General features: G+C 41.0%; 2 protein-coding genes across 7 annotated transcripts in view; one reads left to right on the forward strand and one right to left on the reverse strand.

The window, feature by feature from the left end:
• Positions 1-869: 869 nt before the first annotated feature.
• Positions 870-15,787, reverse strand: anapc4 (anaphase promoting complex subunit 4). 4 transcript variants are annotated; one of them, XM_058378919.1, is made up of 28 exons: positions 15,384-15,787; positions 14,244-14,349; positions 12,920-13,052; positions 12,752-12,826; positions 12,627-12,653; positions 12,055-12,099; positions 11,888-11,972; positions 11,677-11,784; positions 10,833-10,916; positions 10,609-10,695; positions 10,432-10,496; positions 9,172-9,214; positions 8,928-9,004; positions 8,291-8,391; positions 8,147-8,198; positions 7,969-8,024; positions 7,820-7,866; positions 5,781-5,837; positions 5,633-5,692; positions 5,283-5,376; positions 4,611-4,708; positions 3,805-3,866; positions 3,677-3,715; positions 2,921-3,022; positions 2,687-2,773; positions 2,434-2,601; positions 1,612-1,738; positions 870-1,257 (listed from the first exon to the last, which is right to left on the reverse strand). In XM_058378919.1, the coding sequence occupies exons 1-28, from the start codon at positions 15,489-15,491 to the stop codon at positions 1,027-1,029; spliced, it is 2,424 nt and encodes an 807-aa protein (XP_058234902.1). In that variant the 5' UTR covers positions 15,492-15,787; the 3' UTR covers positions 870-1,026. The 4 variants fall into 4 exon arrangements, with proteins under 4 accessions (XP_058234902.1, XP_058234905.1, XP_058234903.1 ...); XM_058378922.1 differs by having other exon boundaries at positions 1,612-1,735; positions 5,633-5,689; positions 15,384-15,786; XM_058378920.1 differs by having other exon boundaries at positions 5,633-5,689; positions 15,384-15,786.
• Positions 15,788-20,393: 4,606 nt separating this feature from the next.
• palld (palladin, cytoskeletal associated protein) overlaps positions 20,394-25,903 on the forward strand; it is a 105,470-nt gene continuing 99,960 nt past the window's right edge. For 2 of the 3 annotated variants that reach the window (XM_058378914.1, XM_058378912.1), the window contains exons 1-2: positions 20,395-20,677; positions 22,931-23,944. In XM_058378914.1, coding sequence (XP_058234897.1) covers positions 22,932-23,944 — 1,013 coding nt within the window. In that variant the 5' untranslated portion in view covers positions 20,395-20,677; position 22,931. Of the gene's footprint in view, positions 20,678-22,930; positions 23,945-25,903 lie in introns of all 3 variants that reach the window. The other variant, XM_058378911.1, reaches the window with a different exon arrangement.

Here is a 25,903-nt window from a genome sequence, read left to right on the forward strand (position 1 = left end):
CCCGTTTTGGGAGTGACTGCTTACGTGAACGCGCTCCCCCTCCGTTTTTTTTTTTTTAAACCATAAACAATTGGGGATGTTAACTTTTGCCCTCAGGCGTTTATAGATGCTTTATATAATACATTGAGAGTAATGAATCAGTGCTGTCTCATTCTGACAGTATTTCTATATGCATTTTAGGACCAAAAGTATGTAGACATCTGACAATCAGACTCATATGTGGTTCCTCCCCCAAACTGACACCACATAACTGGAAGCAGACCATTGTATAGAACTCTTAAGCCTTTTAAGAGTCCTCCTCCCTACTCCTCCCATGGTTTGTGAATAACTTTTATCTTCACGAGGATCTTCGGTTTAATATTAAGTGGAAACGCCCACATTTCTATGAATTTTCTTTGCACTAAGACTTTTCACGAATACTGGCTCAGGTTGTTAGCAGTTGCACCTCCTCCCTATATCCTGACTCATTGTTCTTGCCGTTGAGACTCACCGTGGTCATGTCATCGCCGAACTTGATCATGTGTTTGAGGTGAGTCAGCAAGGTGGGCTGAGTACACAGCCCTGAGGGGCCCCAGTGCTCAGTGTGGTGGTGGTGCTGGAGATTTCTTTTTGTCCAGAAGAATGTGTATGGAACATATGGGTATTTATTGCCCCAGGTGAGTGGAGATTATTATAACAGCAAAGGGGAAATTTATCTGGAATGGAATGTTCATCAAGCACATGTGATATACACCCACACACACACAGTCCATCAAAACTTTATATAGTGTAGAGCTATAAGTGTACAATTCCTCTACTACACAACTGCACCATATAAATCAGGACAGACATAAAAGTAAAGGCAAGTACACCATGTTCAGAAACATCACTTTATTCCCAGAAGCAAACACAGAATTTCAGTAACGTACATTTATTACAAATATACATAAAGGACTTTATTAGACCTTAAACTGTCATTATCGTTGGTTTCTTTTATAACTACATGTACAATTGTTTGAATCAGGCACAAAATGTCAATGTCCAAGGTCAAAGTGTATCTGACCCGGAAGTCTGCTCCAAGATGTTCCCTGACCCGTCCCTCATCTCCTCACACGCCTCCACTTCTCCTCCTTCTCCATCTGTTCCCTGATTGGTCGACGTCTCCACCAGTCCATCCTGGTCACAGCTGATATCCTGCGACTCGTCGGCTCGCTCTTCCTCCTCCTCGTCCTCCACATCCATCTCAAACACGCGGACGTGACGCAAGTTCGAACTCAGCTGGTTCAAGCAAATGCAAAACGTGTGAGGTTAGGATAATGAGTTAGAGTTAGCAAGTAGAGATTTGTTTGAATTTGCAGAAAGAACTTTTATTCACACACAGACATGCAAAGTAAGCTGTAAGGCAGTCCAGTCGTTACAGCAGGGTTTATAACAGGGCTATAGGATGTATTTCATCTCAACTCTTAATATGATCACTATATATGCTCTATATAAACACAGTAATCCTCAACCTTCCACATGCTGCATGGTCAGTGTATGAAGATACACATCAGGAAAGAAATTCATATCCTAAGAGACTTCAGTGTAATAACTCACAACTACACATGTGATATGTATTAACAAACTGCTTACCACGCAGGACACTTTGCGGATCCCATTCACAGCCACGAACTGGGCTTTCATGTTCTCTAGATCCCGGCTCATGGGTCCCCATGCCAGCCCTCGTACAGGGATCTCACCGCACTGCTGGTCCAACCTGCTCCACAATCAAATACAGAGAGCCACAGTGAGTATAATGAGAATAACAGCAGAAAGGAAAAAAATAAATACATTCTATTTAATAAATATATACACAGACCAGAAATAACATTTTGACCACCTGTCTAATATTGTGTTGGTCCCTCTTTTGCTGCCAAAACAGCCCTGACCTCCCATGCACTGTGTATTCTGACCCCTTTCTATCAGAACCAGCATTAACTTCTTCAGCAATTTGAGCAACAGTAGCTCGTCTGTTGGATCGGATCATACAGGTCAGCCTTTGCTTCTCACGTGCATCAGTGAGCCTTGACCGCCCATGACCCTATCACCGGTTCACCACTGTTCCTTCCTTGGAGCACTTTTTGATAGATACTGACCACTGCAGACCGGGAACACCCCACAAGAGCTGCAGTTTTGGAGATGCTCTGATCCAGTGGTCTAGCCATCACAATTTGGCCCTTCATCAAACTCGCTCAAATCCTTACGCTTGTCCATTTTTCCTGCTTCTAACATCAACTTTGAGGACAAAATGTTCACTTGCTGCCTAATATATCCCACCCACTAACAGGTGCCATGATGAGGAGATCATCAGTGTTATTCACTTCACCTGGTAGCAGTCATAATGTTATGCCTGATCAGTGTAGATATTCTAGTACAACATAACGCTCTTGAATTCTGTTAAATAATGGGAGGTACCTGAGAGCAGGGTCCCAGCTAAACTCCTCCCCACAGCTGAGGGCAGGGCCAAGAGGAAGCTGAGCCAGAAGCCGGAGCTTGTTCTCGTTCTCTTCCTGGACCTGCAACACCACAGTCAACGTCTCGTCGTCATAGAGACGGGCATCCAAGCAACTGTAGGTGCGGTAACTGCAACCCAAAGGAATTGTCATTAATCCATTACTTTAACCTGATTATGGATCTGTATGGATTTTTACTTTTAAATAAAACTTACGAATGATCAGGTACAGGCGCTTCATCATCAACGCTGGTGTTGAGAGACGCGTTTAGGTCGATAGCCACTAAGCCATTTTGGATAGATCTTATTAAACAAACAAACAAACAAGAGTGACATCAACTGGAATGTTGCGGATTGTTTTTCTTCTTTACCTCACAGTGCTTTAGTACTGAGTATATGTAAAGAGTGTGTGTGTGTGTGTACTGTCAGAGGAGAGATGGGATAAAACACCTGTTTGGGTCTGTTGCTCTCCTCAAGATGCAGATTTTGGAAGTGGACATCTCAGGCATACAGAACACTACATAGTGCATCCCAGCATTTTTATCATTCCACCTGTATGAGGGGAAAAACAATTAATAACTAATATCATCATCAAGTAATGATTAGTAATGATCATAATAATGACATTAACACACACAGAAATAGAGGCAGGATCAGAGAATACAGGGAGAAACACAAACACAAGTGCGCACACACACACAAACAAACAAACACACACAAATGCACACACACAAAACAAATACACATACATACCCACAAACAAATGCGCGCATACTCATACACACACAAACAAACAAACGCACACAAAAACACAATCGTGTACACACACACGCATCATTTAGTTCACCCTATTTTCTCTGCAGTTTGGTCATTTGGTCAGTTTCCTCACACTTACTAGCTTCACTCTGTCCTCTCACTCTACATCTACCATGTTCTGTGGCGTCTACTCTTCCTCTGAGTCCTCATTCTCACACGGCATTAGCTTAGTGTGTGTCCTGGATGATCTGATAATAAGAGGACAGAGCTGAGGACAGAGCTACTGGTACCAGGTTAGTACTGTTAGCTGATTCTCATTGCTAATGTGATAATGATGGCAGAATCTGGATAAATCTGGACTGTTCTACTTGTCCAACACACCTCCATGATCCTAAAACACCTCAGATAGAGATTTAATCAGTAGTTAGTGTGTTACTGCTGTACACTTACAGTGAGGGAAGCTCAAACAGCCGCTGTGTGTTCTCCGAGCTGTCAAAAACACACACACACACATCAGCTCATCTCTCACCAATACAACGGCTTTAAAGCTTCTAAATACACAGTGTTAAAGACGTCACCTCTCAGTCATAGAGTACAGCTGCAAACACACCGCCTGCTTCACCGAGCTCCCGATCACCACCTGAAATAAACACAACACTAATAATAACAAACCCGTCTTCAGACAGAAAGAGCCGGAAAAAAAGGATACAAACTAAATACTTATTTTATATCAGAAACAAATCCATTGATAGATAGAGACAGTGTATGGGTAATGTGTGTGAGTGACAGTAAATAATACATAGAGTGTTGAGAGGAGTGAAAAGTGTATCAGAAAGGAGATGAATAGGAGCAGGTGTGTGTGTGTGTGTATGTACTTGTTTGTGTTTGCACATTTGTGTGTTTATGTGCATTTGTTTGTGGGTGTGTGTGGATTTGTTTGCGTCTGTGCATTTGTTTGTGTGTATGTGTGTGTGTGTGTTGTCAGGTGCTACAGCAATTCAGCTCATAAGGGTTCCTTCTGCCTGACTAGAATCCAAAGAGCACTTACAAGCATGCACACACGCACGCACACACACACACACACACACACACACGCACACACACACGTACACACACACGTACACACACACGCACACACACACGCACACACCCCCACACACACCCCTACCTGAATCAGCAGTAACTCTGAGGCAAACGTTAACGAGAGGAATGAAAACAAAGCCTGTGTATGATGTGGTTTCTTCCTCAGTTGAGACGTGAACAGAGCCGTGACTTTTTTTATACACATGAGAAAATTCTAGAGTCTAGATTCGGAATTCTGAAGCGAGAGAGAGCGTGAGAAATATGCATTGTGTGTGTGTGTGTGTGTGTGTTATAGATTTACAGCTGGTTTTTGCAGACAGAGTTCAATGGAGCCCTCCATCAACTTCTTCACAAAGTGCAGAGACTTTTGTGGGTAGGTGGGAAACAGGAGAGGGCTCTCTGTACACACACACACACGGAGAGACAAGAAATCACACAAAGGCAGATATTTTACAATAACTAAGCCCCAAACACTAATCCCACCTTATTCTAATGGCCTAAAATGCCATACAGATAAAAAAAACATCAATAATAGAGGAAAGGATTCTCTCTAATGACCTAAAATCATATATTTCTGTACTTATGCATATAGTTATTCGTTTTCTTCCATCATAATGGCATTCATTTTATTTTATTAGCATTCATAGATCCTGTAGGCGGAGATTTATGAAAAAGGCAGGAAATCATTCAAATGCCGAACTTTTAGAGATAATAATCTTACCAAATGCACCCTAAATGTTCATATCAAACATCAGAGGATTTTTAGACTCAATTCTCAGGAGATCAACATCACATCCCCCCCATGCATCATCACACTGATGTGAACACACAAGCTTTTGTCCTGCATTTGCATGATGTTCCACACTGCTACGCTACCGCTTCCACATGATCAGATAACTGTATGAATGTGCAAGGCTGCAGGTGTTCCTATTCATAATCCTAGCTTGTGGGGAAAAAAGAGAAAAGTCTTTGCCTTTCAGGTGTGTGCTCTGCTGAACGAATGTCACCCAGTGGTTGCCCTCCGTATTTGGGGGAGACACTAAATCTTCATCTTCATCTTTGAGATACTGGAGAAGAAAAAAACTGGAGAGTTATAGTATCTGCCTCACTGTGTGCCAAAGTAAAAGCAAGACTACATCATGAATACTAAATATAAATGCATATAATCATACAAAATGTGAATGAACATATTATTCGACTTCCACTGAAGCCAAAAACACTGGATGTAAGGCGTATCAAGAAGAAGAAGGAGAAGGTTGTGCCAAATATCTTTTCAGGACACACACCCATACACAGACACACACTCGCCGGACTTGCCCTCACCTGCCCCACTTGTTCCACGTTGAAGTACTTCCCTTTGCGATCAAACAGCTCCTCATTCTGCTAGGACAAAAGAAAGAAAGTGTGTGGACAATACAGAACTCTGAGAAGAAATGTATTAATGTTTGATAAAGTACTCGTGTTTACTCACAGCGCTAAAATGCTCAGACAGGAAATCTGCAACGAACGCCAGGTCCTTCTGGGTCATCTGGGGAGGGAATAAGTGCATGCATTTCAGCTAAAATAAACTGTGAAAATATCTTTCTATTGCTCGTCTCTCTCAACCAGACGTTTATTTCTGAATCGATATTCTGTGAAAAGAGAAGAAATCACAGTTAAAGACTCCGCCCCATTCCACAGAACGATGCCCCGCCCCTTTCCACATTTATAACCCAGTCTGGTTATGGTTAATTACGGCATAATTTGAGAGAATTCTAAGCTTAAACTGGGAAAGAGCTTTCACATTCATCAGCATCACCTTCATCAGCATCAGTCTGTCTCATCACACCAGGCGAGGTTAAAAGTTACTCATTTATACACAAACCTCGTCATCGCTTCTTCACTCTTTATCTCTGTTCTGACTAATTCATGTTCTGCCGGAGGAATGGAAATTCACACTCTGCTAGTGAGAGCTTCAAGGGAGAACATTGTAGCCATTGTTAAGAAAGTAGCCCAAATAAAGTTGTTCTGGTCAAAGTAATTATATGAATATAGAATATATGTTTAAGAATATATGTTTGAGTCCATTATTGGCCAACAATATTCCAATCCAAGGATTTCACAGACCCCCATGTTTATACTATACATTACCCTGCACCCAACTGACCTGAATATTTCCATCTCCTCCTGGTAATCTGTGTGCAAGTCAAACTGTGCTTACTGTATCCAATCACTGCATCCCTCCCATCACTGCATTCCTCCAATCACTGCATCCATCACTACAACCCTGTATCACTGCATCCCTCCAATCACTGTATCTAATCACAGTATCCATCACTGCAACCCTGTATCACTGCATCCCTCCAATCACTGTATCTAATCACTGCATCCATCACTGCAACCCTGTATCACTGCATCCCTCCAATCACTGTATCTAATCACAGTATCCATCACTGCAACCCTGTATCACTGCATCCCTCCAATCACTGTATCTAATCACAGTATCCATCACTGCAACCCTGTATCACTGCATCCCTCCAATCACTGTATCTAATCACAGTATCCATCACTGCAACCCTGTATCACTGCATCCCTCCAATCACTGTATCCAATCACTGCATCCCTCCAATCACTGTATCTAATCACTGCATCCATCACTGCAACCCTGTATCACTGCATCCCTCCAATCACTGTATCTAATCACAGTATCCATCACTGCAACCCTGTATCACTGCATCCCTCCAATCACTGTATCTAATCACAGTATCCATCACTGCAACCCTGTATCACTGCATCCCTCCAATCACTGTATCCAATCACTGCATCCCTCCAATCACTGTATCTAATCACTGCATCCATCACTGCAACCCTGTATCACTGCATCCCTCCAATCACTGTATCTAATCACAGTATCCATCACTGCAACCCTGTATCACTGCATCCCTCCAATCACTGTATCTAATCACAGTATCCATCACTGCAACCCTGTATCACTGCATCCCTCCAATCACTGTATCCAATCACTGCATCCCTCCAATCACTGTATCTAATCACTGCATCCATCACTGCAACCCTGTATCACTGCATCCCTCCAATCACTGTATCTAATCACAGTATCCATCACTGCAACCCTGTATCACTGCATCCCTCCAATCACTGTATCTAATCACAGTATCCATCACTGCAACCCTGTATCACTGCATCCCTCCAATCACTGCATCCAATCACTGTATCTAATCACAGTATCCATCACTGCAACCCTGTATCACTGTATCCATCATTGTATCCCATCACTGTATCCAATCACTGTATCTAATCACAGTATCCATCACTGCAACCCTGTATCACTGTATCCATCATTGTATCCCATCACTGTATCCAATCACTGCATCCCTCCTATCACCGCATCCCTCCCATCATCGCATGTGATCACTGCATCCCATCACAGCATGCAACCACTGCATTCCATCACTGCATCCCTCCTATCACTGCACCACAGACTTTATTTATTCTCATTAAGCAGTCTCTCACCTTGTTTAGTTCTGCAGGGACGTGATCTTCGGACATGCGAAGCATTGCTTACCAGGAACAAACAAACCAACCCAGGATTACAAACTCAGTCATGGTTCATTTTCAAGTATTAAAAAGAAACACACACACACGCACGCACACACACTTACCAACATAGAGCCATCGGAAAAAGGCCTTAAAATTCTTCATACTTTTATCGATCACTCTGGAAAGGAAAAAGACACACACACACACAATGGAGATGCTGAACAGTTTGACACATTTATGAGCCGATTTTAATGCACAGCATAGCAGAGGAACATGTGGTGGCCACATGCTGAGACTTACTGTAAGAGTTCACTAGCCTTTAGAGTGAAGGAACCTACAGCTGTGATGGCATCTAGAAGAGACAACAAAAGATTTCTTGTTTTTATGCCATTTGGACATCAGTTGTGTTGATACTTTATGTTATTATAAACAGATCTCCTTTACCTTCTATAGCTGCAGAGTCCAAACCAAGAGGCTGAAACTTCTGCTTCCACAAAGCCATGCCTTTCACCTCACTCAGATGATACAGCAAAGCCTCTGAACCACTGACACGGAGAACACACATGTTAATCACCACAGAGCACAGACAGGACAATGGAGACATAAAAATCAGGGGATCATTTTACTAATTTCTCTCTCTCTCTCTCCTGACACTCACAGCGATACTACAGATACTTGTCCATCACTGGTGTGTGTGTGTGTGTGTGTGTGTGAGAGCTCCTGTATGAGGAAGAGGGCTGACGGCGATGTCCTCTGAGAGAGTGTGTTACACTGCACTCTGATCCAGCATGAGGAGCAGAGTGAATAGATATGTGTTGGATGGATTTCACCTGTCTCAGAGGGAGCAAGTGATAGCCTTTAATTGGTGGAGGGGTAACTGTGAAGGGGAGAGATGTGTCTATCTATCTATCTATCTATCTATCTATCTATCTATCTATCTATCTATCTATTTACCCATCCACCAATCTATCCATTCATCTATCTACCCATCTATCTATCTATCTATCCATCCATCCATCCATCCATAAAGTAATGTGTTAAGCTTCTCAGGTGTTTCTCCTGTTGCTTCACAGCTGGATACCTCTGTAAGTGACTGATAACCAGCTTCTGGATGCTGGAGTAAGACGACTCAATGGACTGGCCCAACATCTTCAAACCCTTCCAGTGGTAAACAGACACGGAAATACATACACACAAGGTTAGTCAGTGAAACAATCGAGTTTGAAAGATGTCTGATCAAATCGTTACTCTTTCAGAGCTCATGCATTGGGTGAAAGAAGAACAAGAAAACACGTGGCAAAGAACATTAAAATCTCCAGGCTTACTTTGACGGTCAGCTGATTCATGAGGAGGGCTTGCAGTTCAGGGCTGAAAGAAAGAAAGAAAAAAAAAAATGACCAAATGTATTTCAGTGGCTGTGTGTTCCTGTCACACAGTGCCCCCTGTTGGACAGTTAACGCTAATGCAGGATAATAACGGCATATTTACACTGTAAATTAAACCTGAGTGTGACCACAAGCTCAAGCTTTAGAGGTAAAATTCGACCAAATAAACACAAAAAATAATAATAATAATAATTTCACAACATTTAGCCGGTCATGGAATATATCTTGGCATATGTGAATCAAATTAGCTTTTTCAACCCAGAAGCTTTGGTAAGTGCTACATCATTTCATTTTCTGGTAAATGTACAGAATTATATATCTTTTCAAATCACACCAAAAGAGCTTAGAGGGACTTATATAGAACATCCTCCATTCAATCCAAGCTTATTAATAAGCAAGTTTTCAAAAAATGGTTGTATTTAAAAATAAATAAATAATAATAATCATCATAATAATAAATAAAATAATACTATTAATTAAAATAATAATAATGACTTTGTTTTTGACAGATGGTATTTGTCTGACATTTATGTTTATGTTATGTGGCGCTTAGTATCAGTCATGGTGCTTCTCAGCACAGAGGAATTTATGCTTTTTAGTTTCTCTGTAAAATGACAAGCTTTAGAGAGAGAGAGAGAGAGAGAGAGAGAGGGGGGGATAGAGAGAGAGAGAGGGAAAGAGATAAAGATAGAGAGAGAGAGAGAGAGAGAGAGAGAGAGAGAATGTTTCTTTTACTAGGAAGTAACCGCCCAGATGTTCCACAATATTAAATCGAATTAAAACCATTAAAAAGTGTGACATGTGCTTCAGTAATAATGGCTATGGTATATAATAAGTGTTATAACACACTCTAGACCAAGACTGTGCTGTTACTTGTAAATAATGCACTTCTCTCGTGTGTTATTCCTTACTTTATCATCTCTACACTGTGCATGGGTTATAATCTCCTATAACTGATGCTGATTAGAAACCCCGCCCCCTTTTCTTCCTCATCTCAGGACTCATGGAGAACTCTCACTTTTGTCGCTCTAAATGGCAATGAATATGAAACAAAATGTATTTATCAACATCTGTTCGAAGTACTATTACACAATCTAGCTGAATACTTGTTAAAAAAATAATTCTGTAGTCTGTATCTGTGTATCTGGCATCCACAATACCATCAGATTAGACTGTGTATCTGATCTCCAGTGTCTGTACCTGGCATGTCCCCATAGCAACAGCTCCAAGAACTCATCTTGAACCTGCGTGCTTGTGTTCTTTTCCTGCAAAAACAGCAGAAGCTGGACTCAACGCTCAAACTACTATTATAAGATAGCAGAATGTTTATAGACTGGTCAGTGATGATATCCAGGCATAAGGACAGCGGAATCGGACCTGGACGAATTTGGTGAGGCGGAGGTCCATTTGCATGAGGATGTCCTCCCAGGCCTCGCACATACAGGTGAGAGACAGACGCAGGTACTGAAAGAGAGACACAGATACAGACAGAGAGAAAAGAGATCAGCTTTACATGTACACTGCTAAATATAAAACAACAGCTGCTGTTTCTGAACTTATACATATGAGATAGATATCATATATAATGCTGAAATCTGAACCTGGATGAGGGTGGAGATGTGCGTGAATTTACGTGCCATCCTGGTCAGCTCTGGGAGGCATGAGGACAGGAGACCTGTGTCCAACTGAATAAAGAAAACGGAGCATCTTCAGACTTAATGCAAGCACATGAGCAGTGTTTAATCACAGACATCATCCTTTACCTCACTTCCTGTACATTAAGTCTGTGAACTGGACCAACACACTAACACACTTAAACCATAACACATTAGGGGCCGAGTGATCAGCACACACACACACACAGTAAATACATATATGTATAAGTACATATATACATACATAAGTAAGTAAGTAAGTAAGTAAGTAAGTAAATAAATAAATAAATAAATAAAAATATAATAAAATAAAAATATAATAAAATAAAAATAAATTAATCAGCAATTTCTAAATAAATAAATAATAAAATAAAAATAGATAAATAAAATCAACAAATTCCAAATAAATAAATAATAAAATAAATAAATAAATCAGCAAATTCTAAATAAATAAATAAATGAAAAAGAAAGAAAAACAGACTGACAAAAAGAAAGAAAGACCGACTCACTATATATATTTTTGACACATCCTGTGTATTGTAGAAAGATTTTAAGATTTGCAGTGTGTGATTTTTTTTATTTTGTCATGCTGCCTTGTACAACTACACATCATCCAGGTTTTTCATTTGCAGTCATGTTTCTAACATCAACTTTCAGATCATGTCACACACACACACACACACACACCTGCTGAAATATATCTATGACAAGACTCCTGTTCTCTTATCTATATTAAAAACAAACAGAAATATTGAAGAGACTGAAGCGTACAATGCTGGAGATCACTCACCTGGATGTACTGGATCTCAGAGTTCCTGTTGGTGGATCTTATCTCCGTTATGACTGAGAGAGATTTGAGGTCACTGGACAGACACAGACTACGACATGTTCCAGTGATCTGAGAGACACAGAGAGAGAATTATGACTTTTTAGTCTTTTTATCCCCTACAGGTCCATAAAGACAAAGTACACAAAGTGATGAAGATTAGACAAAGTCTCACTCCATTCAGCGTGGCGATCTTATACAGGCCATACGCGTAAAGCTCCACAAATCCAGACGGCCCGCCCACCACCAGGATGTTGAACCTGTAACACATGTGAGGACACATCAGTGAGGAGGAGGAGGATTTGGAGTTAAGAAAGCAGGAAATAAAATCCCACTGCTGACCTGACTTCCCCCAGCAGGTTAGTGACTTCATCAGATTTCTCTTCACTGCAAAAGAAAACATGTATGAGGACATACACAATACTGTACACACACACACATACAGTACACTACAATACTGTACAACACACACACACACATACAGTACAACACACACAGCAGGTGTACATGTGGCACATAGAAGGGTACAGCACTATACGGTGGAGCACAACAACGTACTCCAGCACACTAGACTTCTTGACCCTGACTGGTCAGAAAGGCTATTTGTGTTTTCCAGGCTTTTTCAAATGAACAATTAAAAAACAGCAGGTTATGAATTACAGGTTATAGCTGCAAAATATAATACCCATGTCAATAATTCAAAATAGTATAATAACAATAATAATAGTAATGTTGTTATATTACACTATAAATGGCTAATAAACAGTACAAGTATGTTGTTAAAGGTCACAGAGCAGCTCCTGGTGAAACGTGACCTCATCCAATAATGTTGAGTATTTTCCTATAACTGTGTGTCAGGTTGTAATTCCCTCCTTACTTACGCTACAGAAGAAACACCAACATTTTCCACCCACCTAAATATCTTGGACGATGAGCTGTAGCTGAAAACATAGAATATAATTGAGTGAATTATTCTTATATCGCTTTAGAACAAATAAAACACGGCTCTGATCCCGACACCCGAAACTAACTGACTGACCTCTTGGGTAGCGTGGGTAGTTTGGGTAGGTAACGGCTGGACTCGTCCTCCGTATCGCTGGATGATGATGATGAGCTGTAAAAAGCAGAAAAAGTTTTTAAACAACTTCCAATAAAACACACACAAAAAATAAACAAGCATTGTGAATGAATCCCAGAAAAGACGGACTTGCTGTCACTCTGCACTTCCGTCCAGTGCATGCAGGACACGGGGCAGTCGACAGGAAACAGGTGGAGGATCTCCGCCTTCTCGGCATCACACAGGACCACCTGCTTGGTGTCGCCCACACTGAACGCCAAGACTGTCAACAACAACAACAGAGAAACATTACAGAAGCAACAGGGACTGGATTTTCAATATTACATCCATATCAGAGCTCTACTGCTGCAATTCATTCATCTCTCTGAGTACGAGAGATCAGACAAGATCAGATTTCGAAGAAGAAGCCTCTATATACACAGATCAGGCATAACATTATGACCACTGCCAGGTGAAGTGAATAAGACTGATGATCTCCTCATCATGACACCTGTTAGTGGTGGGATATATTAGGCAGCAAGTGAACATTTTGTCCTCAAAGTTGATGTTAGAAGCAGGAAAAATGGACAAGTGTAAGGATTTGAGAGAGTTTGACGAAGGGACGAATTGTGATGGCTAGACCACTGGATCAGAGCATCTCCAAAACTGCAGCTATTGTAGGGTGTTCCCGATCTGCAGTGGTCAGTATCTATCAAAACCGTCCTTTAGGTCTTGTAAGTCCTTTAAGACCTGTAAGTATCTTTGAAGTCATGTAAGTTGAGAGGTGGGGCCTCGCAACTTAGAGGACTTAAAGGATCTGCTGCTAACATCTAGGTGCCACAGCACACCTTCAGGATCTAGTGGAGACCATGCCTCGACGGGTCAGGGCTGTTTTGGCAACAAAAGGGGGACCAACACAATATTAAGCAGGTGGTTATAATGTTATGCCTGATTGGTGTACATTACAATGTGAAATTCTTTTCTTCACATATCCCACCTCGTGCGCTTGATGTCATTTGCCATTGATTAGGAAACGGCTTATTGTTCTGGTTATTAAAAAACTGTTAATGTTCCATTAGAGATGATACGACTCTTCTAAAACTCATACACTAGACGCCAGAGTATACACGTGATATATATACAGAGTATATCCGTGTGATTAACAAAGACAGACAACGCATACAGACAGCAGATCGACAGTCCTGTTCGTCTTTCCCAGTAAAACAGATCATGATGGTTTTTAGTGTGTTAGACTGCATTTGACAGAATTATGTTCCATATAGAGTTACCAGGCTGTTAAACACAGTTTCACTCTACAAAAGCTAGATATCAAGACAAATGACACGTGATATCATCTGACACTGAAGGCTACCATCAGATCAGTGCAACACTTTAAAGACTCGTGGAACACGTCCTCTGAGCTCTACATCCTGAACACAAAAAGATCTGAAATGAAGAACCTTAATAAGCTTACTTTTGCCATCAGGCCTCCAGGCCAGGGACGTGATCTCTTTTCCTGTGTTTTCATTTGGCGCTAAACTCCAGACACGCTGAAAATTAGCAAGCCGATGCAGCAGAAGCTGAAAATAAGGATTAAAGAGAGTTACAGAGGAGAATCGTATCAGAGAGTCAATGACAGACAGAAAGATTTTCTTCACATGCTCTGCTGCTGCTGTGTGTTTTTCTAGATTGTAGAATTAGGAAACATGACAATGTAATATATCAATATTGTGACAAACGTATATTTAAAAAATTTATGAAAAACTTTAGGTTATGTTAAAATATTTACAGATTTTTTACTGCTTTCCTGTTTTATTTTATATTTTTTTAAAAATTAAATATTTTGTAGACATTATATTGGGATCATAGCAGATTTTTTTTAATTAATTCTTCTTTTTCTTCCTCTTCTTCTTATTGTTTATTTACTTGTTTATTTTTATTTAATTACAGCACTGCTTGAGCAAACCTACTTATACCTCTCTGTTTACTGTAGAAACACCTTAAACTATCATGATATAATATTTCTCTCACAATAGATCACCCAGCCATAGTGTGAAAGCTTATAGAGTTCATGTTATGGCCACGCATTCAGGCTTTTCTGTACAAATTAATGTTATTAAAATTAAGATTAGCCGTCTGTTCATTTTTTTTCAGTCTTACCAGATTTCTGAATCTACCCTGACATTTGCTGATATGACACACTACAAAAGTACAAAAGTATGTGCACCCCTGACCATCACACTCTTATAAGCTTTTAGAAAACCCCATTCCAGATTTTTGCTCCTATAACATTCTCCACTCTTCTCTTCTGGGAAGGTTTTCCACTGAGGCAGTCTGGGGTTCAGTCGGTGTTCCAGTTCATCCCAGTGGGGTTGAGTCAGAGTCAGAGTCAGGGCTCAGTGCAGGACACTCCAGTTCTTCCACTACAACATTAACCTCTACACCATGTCTTCATGGAGCTCTGTGCTTTGTGTACAGGGGCATCGTCATGCTGGAATTAGTTTGAGGGGCATACATACATTTGGGTGTGATGGTCAGGTGTCCAGACACTTTCAGGAGGATGTAACAGAACACTAGCTGCAGTGTGTGTGTGTGTGTGTGTGTGTGTGTTCACCTCGCCGGCAGTGTTGGCCAGGGCGATCAGATCCCTCTTTGGAGACCAGGCCATGTAGAGGACAGGGTTCGGGAGCTGCTTCTCTCCCACTTGCCGGAAAGCTCGCATCCTGGACCACTTTGGACGGAACCGAACTCGGACACTCAGACCTGTAGCTTCGTGCTAGGCTCGATTAGCCGTGTTTATCAGTGCTGCGGTCAGAACTCACTTAACACACAGCACACATCACGAGAGATGAAACATTCGTAAAGTAAACCATCTGAAGTGATGCTCGGACATTTGCTTCTTCTATTATTTTGAACACATTGGATCTTTCTGGTCAGACTTCCTCGAAACTGTGGTCATAGTGCGCGCTGACCAATCGGAATTCTCCTTTACCCGCTAGTCAAACGTTAGCTACGGAAACTGAAAAGGGACAAACTAGTCAAACTCGCTGCACAACTTCCAAACAACGTGGTTTACATTTTTATGTTCGCGTTCACGACAACTGGGAACTCGGAATTTTCCAGTTGGCACCCTGACTGGTTTGATACTGAGGTCTACACAAACTGGAATTAAAGAGTTGTTTGAAATTAAATTAATTTTAATTAATTTATTTTATATTAAAATTAAAGAGCAAATACATGATGTTGCCAAAAGTTTTGGGACACCCCTCCAGATCATTGAGTTCAGGTGTTGTATTTCAGGTGTTGGGCTCGGCCCCTTAGTTCCAGTGAAAGGAACTCTTAATGCTTCAGCTTCATACCAAGACGTTTTGGGCAATTTCATGCTCCCAGCTTTGGGGGAACCTGTTCCAACATGACACAAAGCAAGGTCCATAAAGACATGGATGAGTGAGTTTGGTGTGGAGGAACTTCACAGAGTCCTGACCTCAACTTGATAGAACACCTTTGGGATGAATTAGAGCTGAGACTGTGAGCCAGACCTTCTCGTCCAACATCAGTGCCTGACCTCACAAATGCACTTCTAGAGGAATGGTCAAAAATTCCCATAAACACACTCCTAAACCTTGTGGAAATCCTTCCCAGAAGAGTTGAAGCTGTTATAACTGTAAAGGGCGGGAGACAACTCCATATTACATTAATGTGCATTTAAAGGCAGACGTCTCAATTTTGACCTGACTCACAGTCTCCACTCTAATTCATCCCAAAGGTGTTCTATGGGGTTGAGGTCAGGACTCTGTGAAGTTCCTCCACACCAAACTCACTCATCAATGTCTTTATGGACCTTGCTTTGGTCACTGGTGTGCAGTCATGTTGGAACAGGAAGGGGTCATCTCCAAACTGTTCCCACAAAGCTGGGAGCATGAAATTGTCCAAAATGTCTTGGTATGAAGCTGAAGCATTAAGAGTTCCTTTCACTGGAACTAAGGGGCCGAGCCCAACCCCTGAGAAACAACACCTGAATTCACTGATTTGGAGGGGTGTCCCAATACGTGATGCCCAATAACTCCAAATGCACTCCCTGGGTCATATTTATTAAGCTTCTTTACAGTTCAAGTGTGAAAGTGTTTGTGTAAGCCACTGAAACATGGATTTTCTTTGTACTCGCATAATTATTTTGATCCTGATGAAGCTTATTTGCATATAGTGACACCCACAAAAGTCCATAAAAGGTCAAGTGCACAGACTACTGGGAGCTAAAATGAACAATCAGGGTAAATTCTGTAAGACTCACTACTATGGAAATAAAAAAACATAATAATACATCCATCCTTTATTCCTAATTAGGGTCATGGGGGTCTGCTGGAGCCTATCCCAGCACACATTGGGTAAAAGGCAGGGGTACACCCTGGACAGGTCACCAGTCCATCACAGGGCCACATATCATAGACAGATAACCACACACAATCACACTCACTGGCAATTTAGAATTACCAATCAACCTAATGTGCATGTTTTTGGACGGTGGGAGGAAACCGGAGTACCCGGAGTAAACCCACACAGGCAACATACAAATTCCACACAGAAAGGCCCCAGCCTGTTCAAACCCGGGATTCGAACCCAGGACCTTCTTACTGTGAGGTGCTAACCACTAAGCCACCATGCTGCCCTGTAATAATAATAATAATAATAATGATAATAATAATAATAATAATAATAATAATAATAATAATAATAATAATAATAATAATAATAATAATAACAAGCAAGTGCTACATCTTGTCAGCTGAGGTGTTTAATTAATGCTAATCATGTAAAATGATTGATTTTCCCTAAATCATACTCTCTGACCAATTGAGTTAGCATGAGGAAGTGTTTTTGATAATGAGTTCAGAGCTCTTATATAAGTCGTTCTGAACAAGGAGGTCTGCTGAACAATGTATATGTAACAAAAATAAATGAATTAAACTCAACAGTATATTAGGAAAATATAATTGCAGATGAAAAAGTAAAAAAGTCGGTAAAGTTAGCTAGTCTTATGAGTAAATTTACACACTCTCAGGAGCACAAACATTGTTTTAAATGTGAAGGATTTTCACGAATACCAAATTTCTCATGTAAAGACTCATATTAATGATTTATAAATAAATCTGTTCATATTCAGGCTGATAAACGAGGCTGATTAAATCACTGCAAGTCGTGTTTGTGACATGACACAAACGACACACTCTGATAAAGCTCTCATGCTAGACATTCCTCTCTATCCAGTCAGAATGGCTTAACTGTAATCAGTGGATTGTTGGGAAACGGGAATAGCTCGGAGCTGTCAGACGTTCAGCAGCGAATATGATAAGGGCCCTTAAATAGAGCCTTGCTGCTTCTCTCTCCGACTCACACAGACCCACAGTCACTTTCAAACACTTCTGCAACCAGTCAGGCATCATTAAACAGCAGACAGGCTCCCGTTTCCCCTGCTAATTTAAAAACTGGCTTCATGTCACTCAGTGCAAAGTCAAACTGACCCACCGGCTCAGAGCAGAGCAGCAGAGAGCCAGATGAAGTGAGATTCAGTAGACTATATATATATATATATATATATATATATATATATATATATATATATATATATATAGTCTAAACAGTGTGTTGTATCAGTATTTAGTAAATGATCCATTGATGTGATGTCATAATCAGCATGTGATTGTATAACTGCTCCCACACACATATCTGTTTACACTCTAGCTACGTTTTATTCACTGGTCATCTGTTCATTTTACACCTATATCATATTTATAGAAATAGACGCACAAAACAATTATGGTCTTGGCAGGAGGCGTGAATGGACATAGCAATGTGGCTAACAGTTCTTAAAACTTTGTCACATTTTTACTCTCAGGTCCAAATTTCTGCAATGCAGTTAATCATTTTAAAGCAGATTTTCTTTGCTTCATGTTAGAAATTAAGAAATTTGGTGTTCTATTTCAATATCAGGGTTGGTCATCCATCAATCCATCTATTCATCAATCAATCCATCCATCCAGCCATCAATCCATCCATCCGTTCATCCATCCATCTATCCATCCATCCAATCATTAATCCATCCATCCAGCCATCCATGAAATCATCCATCCATCCATCCATCCAATCATTAATCCATCCATCCAGCCATCCAAGAAATCATCCATCCATCCATCCATCCATCTATCCATCCATTCATCCATCCATCTGTCCATCCATCCAATCATGAATCCATCCATCAATGAAATCATTAATCCATCCATCAATCCGTTCATCCATTCATCCATCCATCTATCCATCCATCCAATCATTAATCCATCCATCCAGCCATCCATGAAATCATCCATCCATCCATCCATCCATCCAATCATTAATCCATCCATCCAGCCATCCAAGAAATCATCCATCCATCCATCCATCCATTCATCCATCCATCCATCTGTCCGTCCATCCAATCATGAATCCATCCATCAATGAAATCATCAATCCATCCATCCATCCATCCACCCCTGCATTTTCCTGTAGTGTTTATCCTACATGAGGATCACTAAGAACCTGGAGTTTATCCCATGGGACTCAGGGCATAAGACAGGGGACACACTGGACACTCACACACCCAATTCACATGCCACAAACAATTTAGTGAACCAACCAGCATTTAGACTTTAAAAGACCAGCATGTCTTTAGACTGGTGGAGGAAACCAGAGAACCTGGAGGACACCCTCAAAGAACAGTTTTAATATAAACTCCGCACACACTGGGACCCTAACCCTGGAGATGTCGGTCAGGGTCGGTCATATCTGTCCAGATGACGAAATGATGCATACGAGACAGGAAATGACTCTATATTGAATAGTTTAATTCAGAAAGTTTCAAATGACCCTGCTCTGTCTTCCTGTATTACAAAAGAATCACAAATTATGAAGCAAATGTAATGGACTGAAGCGTATTTCAGCTGGTTTACTGCACATCATGTTAAAACACACATCAGGAAGGTCATTTCTGTCCATATGTTTTAGTGTATTGTGATAATGAACACATAATTAGGCAGTTAAACAACGCCTTAACTAACTCGATCTGAAACATGTTACTATTTGTTTTCAAATTGTTTTATTAGTAGTTTGACCATACAGGGATTGCATTTTATTTATAAATCTTTGTAAACTTGAGAAAGAGAAAGTCAGTGATTTGTCAAGTCAGGTTCTTCTGGTACTGGAGACATAACACAACTATACACATGAAGATCTTTAAACATACAGTCTGTGTAACTCCATAAAGTCTTTCAGCTCTGCATCTGGCAGAGTTTTATTCAATATCTACTGTTAATGTTATACAACACATCTGGGGTTCAAAGAAATAGGAAACTGACGTGTTTATGTATTTGTGCATATGAGTCTATGGCTGAAAAACACATTACTGTCAGCTGGACAGGTCAAATCTGTTATGTTAGAAGAATGGAGCCACCTCTCTCTCTCTCTCTCTCTCTCTCTCTCTCTCTTTTGCTTCCTCTCTATCTTTTCCTTTCCCTCTCTCTGGCTGTGAAACCTGAGCCAGTGGGCCAAATATAGCGGCACCGGGTGAGCGGTCAGGGCTCAGGACAGGTGGGACGGCAGGCAGGCAGGCCACTCTCAGCCACTGCGCAGCTCGCTGACCAGCTCACTGTAAAACACTCCAGGCTGACTGCAGAAAACAGGAGAGATAGATAGAGACAGTGAGAGGAAGAGAGAGAGAGAGAGAGAGAGAGAGAGAGAGAGAGAGAGAGGAAGAAAAAAACGCAAGAGATACACACTAGTGGGGAATAATCCTCCGTTTTACCTCACTGACAGACGTTCACTTCAGAAACCCTGGACTCAGACAAAGTGGGACAGAAGTTTGTGGATAAATATTTGAAGGTAAAAACAGAAAGATATTTCCAGCTTGGCTTGGGTTTAGGTTGAATACTAACATGATAAAGGTGTTTGCTGTGTTATTTTACCACTGAATTCTATTCAACTCTATTAATCTCTAATTCCACTGAACGACTGACAGTCCTTTCCGTGATTAGTAGACGTTTTAATTTGTTTGGCTGCGAGTTTAGGAAATGAATTATCGTGTGTTTTTAAGCTAGAACCTTTTAAATATTTACACATTGTTGTCATAAATGAACGAAAGAACAACACCAGGTGATCGGTCAGTATCGGCTTTTAGCGTTTAGCATTCTGTCGATCTGTTTTTTTTTAGCGTTCCGCTATGAATTATTAAACGATTCCAAAGAGATGCTTTCATTTCCATTTGACATAATAGGGCTCGAAAAGTGTGTGTTTGTTTTATCTGTAGGAGTGTTCAGACTCTGAAACTGTGAAACGCACCCCTCAGGGATTAAAAATAACAGCTGGCCTCCAGGTCGCCATGACAGAGTGAATGTCACACCATCACATTCGCTCCCCAACACACACACACACACACATACACACACACATAATTAACCTTTGGTCTTATATTAATCAAACGTCTTTGAATCAGATGTTTGAACAGTGGAGATCTGCTGTATCATACGTATCTTACTCTGATGGTACAAGTTATAGTAGCCATGTGTTTGTTTTAAGACACTTGCTCAGACCCTGATCTATATATTTAGGGCAAGTCCGAAGCCACTGCAGTATCGTATAAACACTAATGCACAGCTATGTTTGTACACACATGAGTATGAGATCTTTCAGAGATCTTTCTGTTTCAGTTTCTTTTTAATGTTTCCCTGACTGCAGGATGGAGTTTCATTTTTTGAACAAGTGATTTATTTGGAATGCAACAGAACTATTTTCATCGTCGTTGTCGTCGTCTTCTTCCTCTTCTTCTTCTTCTGCAGAGAAGAAGTTTGTCAAAATTCAAATGTTATTTTTCACATACATAACCATACATGGTATGCCGTAGTGAAATGCTTGTACGATGTCTTCCCATCAGAGAGAGTTAAAGAAGAGTGAAATAATTGCACAGTTACAGTAAAGTTCAAGGTAGAATTTTTATTGTTATCAAATGACATCGTGATTGATATATAAATTGATATGTTAATATACGGGAGTTATTCTTTAGCTGGTTTACCTCAAACCTCTAGGGTTGGGGGTTCGATTCCCTTCTTTATCCTGTCCTTTGCATGTTCTTTGTATGTTGCAGGTTAAGTGGCTAATCAGACCGTGATCTATATAATTACAGCAAGCAATAACTCAGAAGCCACTTGAGTATCTTATAAACACATCTCTAAAGGTTTGAAAAGTATGCCATTTCTGTCAGCTATGCACCAGTACACAACTATATACACATGCGAATACATGAATACATACACACATAATACATGTTCGAATAAGATAACGCTGGGGGGGGTGTTTCCTCCAGGTACTTTAGTTTACTCCCCCAGTCCAAAGACATGCATTGTAGGCTGTTTCTCCTCTCTACATTGCCTATTTGCGTCCGATTGTGCCCTGTGATGGGTTAGTACCCCATCCAGTGTGTCCCCCACACTTTGTGCCTTGAGTCCTCTGGTATAGACTCCATGTTCCCTGAGACGCTGTGCAGGATAAACACTAAGGAAAATGGATGGATGACTGAATACACTCTGTATATAAATTCATAGATGCTTAATTTATGAAGGTGAAAGTGAAGTGTAATGTTAAATAAATTAAAGTGTAAAGTAAAATGTTATCCACCATTAAGAAGACTTTATTGTATAGGTGAGTAGTATTATCATGCTGCTATATTTTATAGTGAATGCTCATCATGCTGTTTTTATAGACAGTTAGAAGTGTATATTGTGCATGATCGCATGTTGGTATTTAGATGCTGTTGATTGGAAAGGATTGTCCTGACCATTGATGCAAGGAGACCGAAATGAAATAACAGATCATATGATAGCGAGAGAGAGTATGATCAGGCATATCGTTGCATGCCAGTGATGCACTGTTGAACCCATAGAGCTGTTTAGTTAATACCCAAGGAATGTCTGAGTCACTGTACAACAACTGCAAACGAAAGGTCTCGGAGTGTATCGACTGTTCGAGCAGTATGAGCTTTTGTGCAGTGTTTGTTAGACAGCCTGAGACTGGATTTATTTTATTGTGGAAATGTATATGATTACACTGGTTTGTGTGTCTGTGTCTTGTTGTTCATTGTAGGATGCAGGATGTGAGCTGGAATGACACACTCCCCCGCTCAGTGCTTCTAAAGGAAGCGTGTCCTCCAGGGGGTGTGTCTCAGGATGGAGATAGAGGCATGTTTTTGGAGGCATCCTCGGATGGCAAAGTTTACCTGGCAGAGCTCGAGGGAGGAGATGGGGATTTTCTGGAACTCTCTGCCTTCCTAAGTCAGGACGAGATTAACCGCAGTCTGGACCTGGCTCGAGAAGCCATGAGTGATGCAGGTGATCCCTGTGATGACTCTGATCTGCCACTTCCTGCCTCTTTACCCAAAGAGTTTGAGCCAGCACTCCACTCCCCACCCACTCCCCAAAACTCCACCCCTCAGCATTTAACTGCAGCAGAGAATCAACCTCTTCATTTGCCACCCAAAGGCACCACACTGCCTAATTCTGTTGCAATGGCATCATCAAATCCAGCTGAAGCTAATTCTGTCAAGGTTACATCCAGTCAGAGCGTCCAGCTCAACAGAACCACTCAGGCCCGTACAGGCCCTGAACCGCAGGCCTACCACAAGCCCAGCGTGCCTGTTTACAAGCAGGATCGTCCCCGGTTGGTCCACGGAGGTCTGGAGGTCAATGAACGAGCGGCTTCCACTTCTGAGTTCTGCAGCCGGGCTGCCACCTTCATCGAGGAGCTCTCCTCTATTTTCAAAGGGTCTAGCCGCTTTGATCACCAGGAAGACGATGACTCCTCCTCACCTGACAGTGGCTACTTGTCCCCAAAGAGCTATAAATTGGCAATGCAGCAGGCTCGATCCTCTTCATCATCTGCATCTTTTTCCTCAGAAGTGCAGCAAGAAGCTGCTCTTGAAGGCAAGACAGAGATGGAGTCGGAAATTGATGAGAATGAGCATCAGGTTGGTGAGATCAGTATGGACGGGTCAATGGCTCCTCCTCGATTCACCCAGAAGCTGAGGAGCCAAGAGGTAGCGGAGGGAAGTCCCATTACTCTAGAATGCAGGGTGACAGGGAACCCCCAGCCATTGGTCAGGTAGGTACAGATCTATTATTTTGTTGCTTCAGGCTGGAAATCTTACCAATCCTTTTCAAAAAAGCAGGAAATAGCAGAAGGAATTTAATTTTTTTTTTTAAAAAAAACACACCTTATATAACAATGGAAATCATTTAGTCTATGTAGCTAATGGAAAATCCTGCAGGTATAACTGGTAAACATGCAATCCATTAAACCCTGCCTGCTATTCATCAGCATACCTGATATGTTGTTGACTGCCAGGGAGATTGCCTTTTGGCTAGAAGATGTGCTTTGAAACAACTGTAGCTCAGGGGTTGAACAGCAGGACCAACAATTTCTCCTGCCAGTATTGGAAGGTGCTGTCGCAAACATTTATTTTTAGCGTGAACGTTGCAAGGCAGTTAAGCCCCCTGTTGGTCCCATTCCAGACCTGTTCCCCTTGAAGGAAGTCTGAAGAGCTACAATGTGTAAATGGCTCCCATTCTCTCGTATTCAAACAAAAGTTCAACTGGATTTTTATTAATAGTTTAAGAAGTGCTGCTTAATCGACAGGTTGATGTGTTAAATCTATACAACAACTGTACAAAAACATTCCATTGTCTCAAATAAATCCATATGCAGTTGGAAGAAGGTGACTGGATATCTTTTAAATGGCACAGAGATACTTATAGATCATAGTCATTGTCTATTGTGTTCCTGTAATTCACAGCAAAGCAAATGAAAAATTTTGCTTACTTTCTTTAGTTAAACTTAAACGTAATGCCTCGTATGATTCTTGCTTTTCCAGCAGTGATGAACGATTAGGTTTCTGATGTGACTGTGGTATTAGACCTAAGTTAAGCCTAATGTGTGTGTGTGAGTGTGTGTAAGAGAGACAGATATAGAGCGACATGCTAGTACAACTGCAATTCAAGAAAGAGTTTTATCTTTTTAACCAATCAAGGAAATAGCATAAACTGTAATACAGTACACAGCATCACTGCCACATTACTCCAGAGTCCCCAGTTCAGTCCTTCTGTGGAGTTTCTGTGCATGTTCTCTGCATATCTGCATGAGTTTCCTATGGGTTCTCCGGTTTCAACTCACCAGTAGGTGGACTGACTTAGATCAGTTTCCCCTAGGTGTGAATGAGTGTACGAATGTGTGTGTGTGTGTGTACATACTTCACTGGATGGACTGGCAACCCATACAGTGGGTATCCTCACCCCATGCCCTGATGAGGATTAACAGTTAGTGAAAATAAGTAAGTGAGAGAGTGTAATATTTAGGTGGGCCTATTGTGAGCACAATTTTGTAAACAATTAAGAAATATATTTATTCTTGCAACAGATCTACTAGACAGATAAAACAGGGAGCTAGAAATGTCCAATACAACTAGCCACACAGAACTGTCCAATAGACCTAGCCATCAGAACTGACTAAGACAACTGTACAATAGAACTGTCCAATAAAACTAGCCAATTGAACTGTCCAGTAGAGCTGTTCAATAGAACTGTCCAATAAAACTAGCCAATTGAATTGTCCAGTAGAACTGTTCAATAGATCTGTCCAACAGAACTGAACAGCAGAACTGACCAATAGAACTAGCCAACAGAACTGTCAAATAGAGCTGCACAATAGAGCTGCCCGAAAAAACTTGGGATACACCCTGGATGAGACACCAGTCCATTGCAGGCTACTATGCATTTGCAGTCTCACACACACACACACACACACACAAAGAAGGTGCACCTACTGGTATGTTTCTGGAAAACAAAGGACAGTAACCTGAGCTCTGGACAGTTCAGTAGCAGGATGGAATCTTATAGTCTTTATAAAATGGCATCCAACTGATAGCAATACATTACAGTGACACTAAACTTTATAACTTCCCAAGTGCAGTTCCGAGAGCTTTCCACCCAGTCTCCACGTCCACTGGGAGTCTTTACTGTACCCAGTGGGCTTTGTACATTATTGTAATGTTAATGAAATTGAATA

The sequence above is a fragment of the Hemibagrus wyckioides genome, linkage group LG25 (genome assembly GCF_019097595.1).
Source record: "Hemibagrus wyckioides isolate EC202008001 linkage group LG25, SWU_Hwy_1.0, whole genome shotgun sequence".
NCBI lineage: Eukaryota > Metazoa > Chordata > Actinopteri > Siluriformes > Bagridae > Hemibagrus > Hemibagrus wyckioides.

Excerpts from the sequence above, each read along its gene's own strand:
- anapc4 (XM_058378919.1), bottom strand. The coding sequence starts at position 15,491 with ATGCGAGCTTTCCGGCAAGTGGGAGAGAAGCAGCTCCCGAACCCTGTC. Across the intron at positions 10,917-11,676 it reads CTGAGATCCAGTACATCCAG|TTGGACACAGGTCTCCTGTC; the intron begins GTGAGTGATCTC and ends TTCTTTATTCAG. Across the intron at positions 9,005-9,171 it reads TGAATCAGCTGACCGTCAAA|GGTTTGAAGATGTTGGGCCA; the intron begins GTAAGCCTGGAG and ends TACCACTGGAAG.